This window comes from Pteropus medius, unplaced genomic scaffold (genome assembly GCF_902729225.1).
Source record: "Pteropus medius unplaced genomic scaffold, Ma_sr-lr_union100, whole genome shotgun sequence".
Taxonomy (NCBI): Eukaryota; Metazoa; Chordata; class Mammalia; order Chiroptera; family Pteropodidae; genus Pteropus; species Pteropus medius.
This window is the reverse complement of record NW_024343732.1, coordinates 37,328-49,001: the sequence shown is the minus strand read 5'-3', so window position 1 is coordinate 49,001 and position 11,674 is coordinate 37,328. Positions and strand designations below refer to the sequence as shown.

Below are 11,674 nucleotides of genomic sequence, written 5' to 3'. Positions count from 1 at the left end.
CCCCTTCACTGGGTTCCAGGTATTCCTGACCTTGAGCAAGGCCTCTGAGTTTTCCATGTCTTTCTCCATCTTCCTCTTCATCTTCTTTAACTCATCTTTCTCCCAGGTAAGCATACTGTCAGCTTTGTCGGGGACCTGAAGAGCGGAGAGACTCTCACACCCTCAGGAGAGTTCTTCTTCTGGGGTGGTAGAGGGTTTGCCAACCTCATAAACCCTGGGTTTGGAGAATGGAGTAGGGGGTACTCTCGCCCTGTGGGGCTCTCACTTTCTGAGAAGACTTTATCATTTCAGGAAGCTCACTTATCAGCTGGAGAGTGGGGCTACGGCTCCTCCCTTTTACAGGGTGAAGTCCAGTGAGCTGGGATGGAGGTGACTTCACCTTAGAGGGGGAGGCTTCTCTAAGGCTGGAGGTCCCCCTTTCTTGGTAGTGGTATTATCCTCAACTCCCTGACTAGAAGTGCAGGGATCTCATCATAGTGATGATAAGGACTTGTCTTTTGAGGGACTTACTCTCTGGATTTGGGGGCTAGCACTAGGAATTCCATTGTGAATAAGGTTCCATTCTTCCCCAGGAAGACTGGAATGTTCCTCCCTTGGGGGTGGAGGTCTAGGATTTCACTTTGCGGGGAAGATTTCACCAGAACTGGGACTAGGGGTGTCACTCTTTCTCCTTGGCTAGGGGGTTAAATCTTGGGTCTGGGGTCTGAGGGTCTGAGGGTATCAGCCTATAGACAGGATCTGTTTCTTCCACCCCACCCCTCATGAGGCCCGAAGCTGGGGGGAGGCTTGTTTATTTTTCTTTTTCTTAAAAACAAAAACAAAAACAAAAACAAAACATTTTGAGGATAGTTCCATGGGTTGAAACCCGGACATCACCCAACTCTTCTCAGCTGGGTATTTCACTGGATTTGGGCATTGATGGTCTTATGCCCACAGAAGGGTCTCACTCTGTGGGCCTGGGGGCTAGGTGAGTGGATTGCGAGCCTGGGCTGGGGCTTGTGGGTTTCACTCTTGGGGAAGAATTTCATCTAGTTTGACTCTGGGGTCCCATCCTCTCTGCCTGGCTGGAGGACTGGGAAGGATACCCAATCTGGGGCAATGGGCCTGAGGATGTCACTCCCGTGGGGGGCTATCCTTCTCCAACTGGGGACCTGGGGACCAAGGAACCTCATCATGGGGGTGTCCTTACTCACTGCAACTGGGGCCTGGGAGGGGTGTTTTCTCTATGGGGTGGGTTTTTCCCAGCCTAAGCAAGGGCCTCAGTTTTGGCGACCTGGCTTGAGGGAGTTGTCTCACCTTCTCAGATTTGGGCCGGTAGCCTCGAAGCTTGACGCTCTGCTGGTTAATCAGCAGGCCCTTTCGCACCTCACTGAGCCTGTAGTCTGTAGCCTCACGCTGGCGCTGCAGAAGCAGCAGCTGCCCGTTGACTTGCTGCTGCGCACGGCACAGGCGGGCGGCGGTGAGGCGCGCTCCACGTGCGTGTGCGTTCACCAACTCTGCTGTCTGCATGGCGAGCGCATCGCGGGTCAGGGGCAGCGGCAGGCGCGCGTGCCAGACCGGTGGCTTCATCTTGCTCTTCCACAGCGTGACGCCTTCGCCAGGCGGCGGCTTCTCCACGGAGCCCCCGCCTTTGATCATTTCCACGTGGAAGCGCCATGGTTGGATGTAGGCAGCCCGGCAGAGATGACGCGCCATGTGCGGGTCCTGCACGCTGTCCTTAGGTTGCCACATGGTCACTGCCTCCTGCCCACAGCGCTGGGTCAGCTGGTGTGCCTTCTGCATCTTGGCCCGGGCGGCCTCGCGCCATGCTGGAGCTCCTACGCGCATGTCCTGGCTGTGCTCAACTGGGGCTATCAACACCGGCATGGTTCCTGCTTGGTGCCCCAGCCTGGCCCAGATCCTCCACGAGGAGAGGAAGGGGCCTCCGACCACACGCACCTCCTTCCTAGCCTGAAGAGTGAGTGAAACAGAGCGCCCGTCACCATGACAACATTGGCAAGAGTGCTGACAGAGTTCCAGAGGTGGGGGAGGGGAAAGGCAACAAGGGGGCGTGTTAGTTGTAGTCTTTACTTTGGAGTTCGGAAGAGGTGGCTTGGAATCATGAGAAATCTTGAGAAAGCTGACCTCATTTAGCCTACCTCTCGCTGTTGTTTCTTACCTTCCAGCAGTGGGCCTTCATCCAGCTCTTTCCCACTTCAAAGCTTTGCATTTGCTATTCCTTCTGCGCGGCATAGTCCCTTCCATGTCTTTCCCATGGCTGGCTCCTTTTCAGTCTTCAGACCCCAGCTTAAATATCACCATCTTAAAGGGGTCTTTCCTTAGCACTACATCTAAGCTCCACTCTCTCCCATCATTCAGGATTTTTAGTGCAAGAAACAGAAAAAATGACCTGACAACCACAACCAAAAAATGCTAAGACATGTGGTAGCTCTTGAGGACATCATGGCTACCACTGCAGAACTCTCAGCTGTGTCTGCTTCCCGACCCCCGCCCCCGAAATGTCACTGCTACTGCAGCATCAACTAAGTCAGTTCTCCATGGTAACTGCTTCTTTGTCTCTTTAGTTCTCAGGGTCGAAAGTGGCATCTAATTAGCTGAGACTGTGTCATCTGGCCATGCTCTAGCTGCAAGGAAGCTGGGCAAGTGAGTCACGCCTGAACTTTCTGTTTCTATGGCAGAAGAAAGACTGTTTCCCGCTGAGACTCATATGATGGGGAATTCCTCCAACATAGGAAGCAGGGCAGAGTCTGGGGAAGAAGAAAGACAACTGCCCTCCATCCCTCCCCCATAATTCTTCACCATATCACCTTGTTTCCATCTAGTAGTGGCATCTTTACTTGGACATTTGGTAAGTGTCTCAAACCATGGTCAAGATTCTGGAGCTGGACAACTTGGGTTAAAATTATGATTCTGACACTTGCCATCTGTATGATCTTGAGAAAGTCACATGATTTCTCTGTGCCTCTCTGTGCCTCTGTTTCCTCGCCCATCCACTAGGAGAATAAGATTGTGACATGAACGAAATGAGTTAATATGAGTAAAGTGCTTACACAGGGGCTAATATGGAGTAAGCACTATGCAAATGCTTACTTTTCATTTTTATTAATTGAATAGATGAATGAGCTTTTCTAATACCAGGAGATGCAAAGAGGGTTTCACAAAGAACCGGGGAGGCAGCTCACTTTGGACAACATTCTGTACTCAGCCATCCACCTTCGTTTTGTTCAGGTAGTGCTTCCGTTTTCTCAACCAGACGATTTCACTGGCTTGTTTTGCTGCTTGGCGTCTGGAACACCTACCTCGGGTCGTGTTTGTGCCAAACTGCTTTGTGTTTTTGTGTCACACCTACATATGGCGGATTTAGTTCTGACATTGGTCTCTGTGAAATTCATTAGGGCTGTGAGTGGAGGTGTGGTCTGTCTTATTCTGGCTTTTAATTAACTCAGCTTATTCATGCCCACACACTCCTTGTGAGTGCTGCCATTGTCCCAACATTGAAATTGGTGCACACTACTGCCCATTGCTCAGTCTGACTTCTCCTCGTTTTCATCTTGCAACCCCAGTTTGACTGTATTCAATTCTAAAACTCACTTCTAGTTTCTGGCTTTGATGGCCCGTTGTGGATATTTTTCTCTAGCCTGCCACATATGGGTCTGAGGAATAGGTGAACCATCTTCTGCTCTGCTTTCAGAGCCTGCTGGTCATAACCTGGGTTGGCAGTTTCTGTAGACTGAATGTTTGTGTCCCCTCCCTCCAATTCATATGTTCAATCCTAACCCCTAATGTGATAGTACTTGGAGGTGGGGCCTTTGGGAGATGATTCGGTCACAGAGTGGAAATCTCATGAGAGGGTTTCGCACTTTTATAAAAGAGGCCCCAAAGAGCTCCCTTGCCCCCTCTGCCACGTGAAGACAGTGAGAATACAGCCATCTATGAACCAGAATGTGGGCCCTCGCCAGACACTAAGTCTGCCAGCACCTTGATCTTGGACTTCCCAGCCTCCGGATCTATGAGAATTCAGTTTCTGTTGTTTATAAGCCACCAGTCTGTGGTATTCTGTTATAGCAGCTTGAACAATCTAAAACAGCAGGTGCCTGGAAGGAACCACAGTAGGGCTGAGATTAACTCTCCGTCTCTGAGAGATTTAATTACATGTGGCTGAACAGACATGATGCTCCAAAAACACTACAGAAACGTTTACATACATAAGCCAAGGCTGGGAAAAATTTTCACTGCTCCTCAAACTCAAATACCTCTCTTAAGCTAACCAATGAGCCTGTTTTTATTCTATGAAAGTAATGTGTGCACATTGTGTAACACATTGAAAAACATAATAAAGAGAATAAGAATTATCTGTAACTTTGTCACCAAGAGATATCCATGCCGAACATGTTTTGATTTCACTCTAGCCATTTTCCTATTCTCTCCTCCCCCATATATATATTTATAGTTATACACATCTCCCTTCTCCCAGTATACTGAAGCTCAAATATTCCTAACTCAGGCCAATGGGGAATAATATTTGTGAAATTAGCTCTCTGATTTTCATAATGAAGGTTGCTTTACAGAAATTCCTTTCTGCAGCCATCTTTGCTGGGACCACCTGTTCTTTACAATGAGTGTGATAAAATGGGGGACAGAATTCTGCTCTTGGATTAAATAGAGTAAAATTGCAGGATATCTGAGGAAGGAAAAACCTTTTAAAACCTCTAGCTTTTCTTTCTTCTTCTTCTTCTTTTTTCCTTTGGTATTGCATGGTGATGCCCTTCACTCTGAAATCTTGGCAGATAATTATCAGAGACCCCTTTTCAGGTTCCCTGATGTCTTCCCTTCTGGGGCACCAGGTCCTACTTTTAGTAGGTGCCCCTCTTTCTTTTGGAGATAATCACATCAATTGGTCTCTTGTTCCAGGGGGATGTGACCTAGAATCAGTTTTGTCTTTGAGAAATGAGGTCGCTTTCCTGGGGGAGGTGTCAGGAGAGAGTGGGAAGCCCCAGGCTGGGAGAGGAGGTTCTTCCTGGCTTTTCCTGGTCACTTCTTGCAAAGATAGTGACCCTGTGGGTAGGTGAAAGATAAGGACTGGTCCATATGGCTCTAGTCCCCATCAGTCCCCTAAAATGGTTCAGGCAAAGGTTATCCATGTCCTCCTGCAATTGACAAATTCCATTGTTTCTTTTTTGTCCCATCCAATTGCTCTCTAGGTAGAATTTGAAAATTTCAACCGCTTGAAACTTGAATCTCCTCCCCTGTACTTTTCACTCTTCTCTCTTTTGCCTCTTGTCTTGATCCTTCACTGGCTGGTTGTCTGCCACCCACCCCCTCAAATATAGTGTTCTTTGGGTGAGTTAGGCAGTACTGAAGATGGTTCCTGGTGGTTCCTTATTCCAGTCTTCATGCCCTGTGTAATTCTCTCCCTTTGTGTGTGGGCTAGATCCACTTGTAGTCAATAGAATATGGCAAAAATTCTATCTTCCTTTCTCTTTCAGAAATATAAAGACCCATGTGGCAAGGAATTGAGGGAGCCACTGGCCATCAGCCAGAAAAGACCTGAGGTCCTCAGCTCAGTACCTGTGAGGAAATGAATCCTGCCAATAACCACATGAGTGAGCTTGGAAGCACATCCTTCTCAAGTCCAGACTTCAGATAAGATAGCAGCTCCGGCTGATATCTCGTCTGCAGCCTAGTGAGAGACCCTGAACCAGACGCCCGAGCTATGCCATGACCAGATTCTTCACCCACAGGAACCCACAGAATAAATACATATAGTTTTAAGCTATTAAGTTTTGTGATAGCTTGTTATGCAGCAATAGCTAATTAATGCATTAGGTTTCTCTCTTCCATTCACTTCTCATTCCTTACTTTCTCTCTGGAAAAGCTCATCCATATGAGTGGATTTGGGCATTACTTGTTAGGTTAGGAAACCTTGTACCATTATCAGTCACTCTCCATCTCCTCTTCCCTCCAGCCCCTGGCAATCACTAATCTGCTTTTTGCCTCAAATAGATTTCCTTATTCTGAATACCTCATACCCATATAAATGCAGCCTGAATGTTGGAGGGATGTACACTTATCTGGTCATCACTGACTCTTCTTCTCCCCTGAAATTCTGTGTGCAGTTTCAGACATTTCATTTGAATATCAGGCCACTCTGGTAATAAGGAAGGGAGTGTTTTGAAGAAGGGGGACCTGGCCTTTCTCTTCCCCTCCTCTGCTCCCTTTGGGGCCCCGGGACTGATGGGGAACCTGCCAGTTGATAATGAGACCCCCCTCTTCCTTAATGACTCTGGGGGCTATGGGGATGCCTCAGGCTAGCTCTGCCCTAATTAATTAATAGGGAGCACTTCCCACAGAGGAATTAGCCTCGATTCCTCCATCTCAAGCTCCTCTTGACTCAGCCCCTGCTCAGGCCCCACCCCACAGCCAGGGCAGTCATCTGGGACAGCCTGGGGATGCTCCGTCTGGGCTGGCCTGCCCTCCTAATGCTAGGGCCAGAGCTGGAGCCACTGGTCCGAGTGAACCTGTGGTGGGCTCAAACTCTAGCTTAACAACATGAACTGTGACTTAAACTCTTCAAGCCTCTTTTACATCTGTTAAAGGGAGCCAGTAGCCCTTCCCTTATTGAGAGAATGAGAGAGAAACTCACAGGGCCAGGGAGGTGAGAGTGGGGCACTCTCTTAGGGTGTAAAACTGTAATTAAAATAACTAACATTGGAATATTATTATTGGAATATGATTAGAATATTAACTTTGAGAGGTGATGGATATCTTTATGGCCTTGATGGTGGTGATGGTTTTGTGGTGTATACTTATTCCTAAATGTATCAAGTTGTGTACATTAAACATGTTCAGCTTTTTACATGTCAATTATACCTCAATAAAATGGTTTAAAAATAAAAGACCTGGATCAGGTAATGAGATAGACAGCAACTCTGTGTTTATCTGTAATTTCAAAACAGTAAACTATCATATTCTTTTTCTCTTTTTTTATAATTTACTTTTCAATTACAGTTGAGTTTCTTTTTTCTTTATGAGTCATTCTTTGGAGATATAGTTATCTTTTTCTCATTCAGAGGCAATAAAGATATTCTACTAGAGAAAAGATAAGTAATATTCTAACATCAGTAATTAAAAAAATCCCATAAAATTCATGTCAAAATCTGTGGTGAGCTAAATATCAAAATGTTAAAGACAGAACTTAATGAATATTGAGCCAACTCATATAGTAGCCTGAAGCAAAAGAAAAACCAGGGATTTCTGATCCTGTCTTTTTTTGAAATGTTGATATTTTGTTAATCATTTTTTTTTGCATTCATTTTGGATATTGAATAATGAAATGTGTTAATTCTTGGAAGATCTGTGTAATTCAGTGAACTGATATTTTTCAAATGACTAAGTGCATCATGTTTCAAAATCATCCATGGGTAAAGATGTACTCAATGGATTTTAATGTTAGTAGAGTACAAAAAGTTCACTGGCAGTTTTGGATCCCACATTGTAACTCTCCTTGTGAACTAAAATGCATTGAGTTTTGGTGTAGCCTCGAAGAATAGCCACAGTTACTTGAAAAGCTGGTTAAAATATTCGTTCCTTTTAAAATTAGCTGTTTGCGTGAGGTTGAATTTTCTTCATATACTTCAACCAAAACAACACATCATGACAGAGTCAATGCATATGATACATTCAATTTCTGTTATTCATGGTAGTTTTGTTCTATAAAATTGCACAAATAATAAATTATCAAATAAATCATTGCTCCTAGGCAGATTTATTGGATGAAGTTTCTGTGAGCCTCTGGGCACATTTTTGTCAATCAGTCATCCACCAATCAATATCTAACTTTGTTTATCTCATTGATTCATTGACATTGAATTCACAGCCAATGACACTATAACTCATGCCTCAGAGCTTTTGTAACACATATTTTCTTCATGAGACACATCACAGCCTTCTTGTGCTAACAAACACTGCACAGCCCTTGGGCACCACGTCTGGGGGCCATTTTAAACAGCATTTTATGGCAGCTGAAACAAGAAGGCAGAGCTTCACCCTGTTTGACCTCAACTGGGAACATACATGTCAGCCAGTTCAAATTTTGAATTGCTTCGAGCATGTCCACTAATAGACATAAAAACATTGATTTTGGGTTACAAATAAGTTTAAGGGAGTGGATGAATTTACAAATATGGAGTCTGAGAATCCCACTTTCTTTTTATTAAGATAGATATCAAAGCAGTTTGCAAAAGTGTAAAAATTGCCTCTCTTCTCACTAATTTTTTCTTGTTTTGGAAATTTTTTTTTTTAAAATAAAAATATGCACTTTATGTTACAGGTAATGAGTTCATTCTTGTTCTGTTAAAATGAATAACTAAATATTTACAAACATCCTCAGTTTTAATTTCTAATACAGTAAAGGTTAATAGGTATAACCTATCCAAATAAAAGCTCTTTGGAGTCCTTCAGGATTTTTAAATTTAATTTAATTCAATTCAATTTAATTAATTAATTTAATTTAATTTAATTTAAAATTTTTTTACTGTGTACTCATCACCCAGCTTCAGCCATTTTTATTATATTGCCAATCTTGTCTCATCTGAACTCCCACCCTTTCTCGTCATCCTGGATTACTTTCATTATATTATCTCCCAAATTAAAGTATGATTGACATATAATTTAACATTAATTTCAGGTGTACAACATAGTGATTTGACATTTATATACCTTATGATATGATTGATCACCGCAATGTCTAGTAACCATCTGTCACCGTGCAAAGTTAGTACGATATTACTGGCTATACTCTTTGTGCTGTACATCACATCTGTGTGGTTTATTTATTTTATAACTGGAAGTCTGTACCTCTTATTCCCCTTCACCTTTTTTCACCCATCCCCCCTCGATGATCTTTTTAATCAACAGACAATTTCTTAGAGCAGTTTTAGATGTACAGGAAAATTAGGAGGATAGTACAGGGAGTTCCCATACCCCGCCAACCCCAACAATTTCCCCTATTATTAATATCACCCATTAGTAAGATACATTTGTTACAACTAATGAGTCAATATTGATGCATTGTTATTAAAGTTCACACTCTATTGAGATTTCTTCAGTTTTTTCCTAACATCCTTTTTGTGTTCCAGGAACCCTGCAGGAACCCATATTATGTTAGTCATCATGTCTTCTTAGTCTCCTATGACAGTTTCTTAGACTTTCTTTTTTTTTGATGACTTGACAGTTTTGAGGAGCGTTGCTCAGGTATATTGTAGGACGCCCCCTACTGGAATTTATCTGATTAAAAAAATCATGATTGGATTCAGGTTGTGAATTTGAGGGGTCCTATATAATTTTTAAGAGTGTAAAGGGGTTCCAGACCCAACAGTTTGAAAACTGCTGCTATTTTATTTATTTATTATTTTGCGTAGAAGAGCAAGGGAGCTTTGTCTTCTTCTCTGCTCTGTCTCCAGCCTCTAAGACAGTCTGGCGAACAGCAGAGGCACAAGAAATATTTGTGGAACGAGTGACTACGAGAGCCAGGAGCTCAGAGGCAGCTCTAGGCTCAGAGGAGGATGCAGAATCATCTGTGCACAGCTGGTGACTGAAGCAGAGCAAGTGAGAGGCTTCAGGGCGGAGTTTCAGGTGCCAGGAGAATCTGACATGTAGAACAGGGATTCAGCCTTAGACACACATTGAAATCACTTGGGGAGCTTTAAAATTTGCTGTGCTTGAGCTCGGAGCCCTGTGCCCAGGGGTGCTGATGTGATTGTCTGGGGCACCACCTGGGCATCAGAATTTTAAAAAGTTCCCCTGGTGATTCTAAGGTATTGCTAAGTTTGAGAACCACTTAGCTAGGAGGTATTGTCAAGGAGGAAAGTTGGGCTGTATGTACCGAGTTGGAATTGGGATGCTTCTCTCTGACCCTCTCTTTAGGCAAGTTACTGAATCTCTCTGAGTGTCTGTCTCCTTATCTGCTAATGGGGTTAATGATATCTACTTCATCAGGATGTGTAGTTTAAATGTAAATAAAAGAGCCTGCCTAGACTAGGAAGTTGCCATCAACAATTGTTCGGTAACATTAACAATAATAATAGCAAACATGTATTGATTTTTTATCAGTCACGTGGCTCTGTGCTCACCTTTTTAAAATTGCAATTAGCTTTCAGGAGAGGCAGGAGATGTTGGAAGCGACAAGGCAGTAGCTTTGAGAAGAAAAGCAGGATCAACATTGCCCCATAAATTTGCTGCTAAAGACAGCAAAGAATAATATTAATTACAATAGTAACAGGAATTATTCTTCTCCCATTTGCACAGTGCTTCACGCCGCACGGAGCATTTCTACACTCGTGTGCTTTAATTTTCTGTGGGGTCAGCAGAGTCATATCTGTTGTTTAGTTAAGGAGGCCAGGCTCAGAGAGGGAGAAGGGCTGGCCCAAGGGCATACAGCAGCCAAGTGCACCCGAAGGAAGAAAAGGGTCCGAGGAGCCCACTCAGTGGCCGTGGCCACTGGGATGCTAGCTCGCGCGCCTTCCCCAGGCCTCCACCCACGATGTGGGCGCAGGCGCTGTGATGTTAGGGACTGGTCCCGGGCTTGCCAGGGATGCTCAGGCCTGGGGAGGGCTTGGGAGGCGGCGGGAGGCTGGGGCTCCGAGGCGCGGCTCTGCGCTGGGGGCGGGCGCTGGACGTGCGAGAGGCCACCCACCCCGCCCACCCCAGGATCCCCCTCCTTCCGCAAACACGCGGTACTGCTTTTCCGGCGCTGCTGCGGAGTCTGGGCGCAGGGGAGGCGAGGGAGGGGGCGTCCCGGAGGGGATCCCAGCCCCTACCCCGGCCTCCCGGCGCCCCCGCACCCACGTGAGCTCACGGCCCGCGCGGATCGCCCCCGTTGCACAGCGCGTCCCGGCTCCGCGCCGGTGCCTCCGTTGTCTGGTCCCCGCGCCAGCACTGCGCCGTCCCGGGCAGGTCCCTGCTGCCTCAGCCCGGCGCTTCGCGGGGCTCCGGCTCCTGTATCTGGACGCAGGGAGCAGGCCGAGGAGTGGGCAGGCCGCCCCCGCCGACCTGGACGCGGGTGAGTGGGGACCCCGCGGCCCCGCAAGCTCAGGGGCCCTGAGGTTCGGGGCAGGCGGGATCCCAGGTGAGTTTGGCCCACCCAACGGTCAGGCGGGTGGGGCGCCACCTGTGCCCTCGTTCCCGTCCCTGGATGCTCTTTGTCTCAGCTCCTCCCTGCCCCTTAAAATCTCTGGCATGGCTCATCTCCCGGTCTCCTTGGTGAGTTTCCTATGGCGTTAGTTACCTATCCCAGGGTCTCTCCACCGTCTCCCCTCATCCCCATCCCGTTCCTCGATCTGTGGCCTCCATTCATGGGCAGGTTCCATCTCTGTGCCTGATGCCTTGACCTTTTCCAGGGCTCGGTCTCTTATATATCAGAGGGTTTATTCTTCCAGCTCCGGACAGACCTGGCTGTGACTGAGACTATGGTCACCACTGCAGGGGGGCTGGGTCCAAAGATGTGTGTGAGGTGGTGGTGATGTGCACGTGTGAGACAATTTATGAGTTGGGTTGCCTTCCCAAAGAGGTGTGTGTGGCTGAATATTTAAATGTGGTAATGAATTTGAATGTCTTAATTTTGTGCCCTGTGTCCCAAATTTGTGTGTGTGTGTGTGTGTGTGTGTGTGTACAAATT

General features: G+C 46.1%; 2 protein-coding genes across 2 annotated transcripts in view; one reads left to right on the top strand and one right to left on the bottom strand.

Annotated features, from left to right (window-relative positions):
• TEKTL1 (tektin like 1) overlaps nucleotides 1-1,866 on the bottom strand; it is a 5,291-nt gene extending 3,425 nt beyond the window's left edge. The window contains exons 1-2 of the mRNA XM_039867624.1: nucleotides 1,297-1,866; nucleotides 31-135 (exon numbers count right to left, since the gene is read on the bottom strand). Coding sequence (XP_039723558.1) covers nucleotides 31-135; nucleotides 1,297-1,866 — 675 coding nt within the window. The remainder of the gene's footprint in view (nucleotides 1-30; nucleotides 136-1,296) is intronic.
• An 8,753-nt stretch (nucleotides 1,867-10,619) lies between these two features.
• The window catches only part of SLC1A6 (solute carrier family 1 member 6), a 17,973-nt gene continuing 16,918 nt past the window's right edge, over nucleotides 10,620-11,674 (top strand). The window contains exon 1 of the mRNA XM_039867651.1: nucleotides 10,620-11,059. The gene's annotated coding sequence lies outside the window, so the exon portion shown is untranslated. The remainder of the gene's footprint in view (nucleotides 11,060-11,674) is intronic.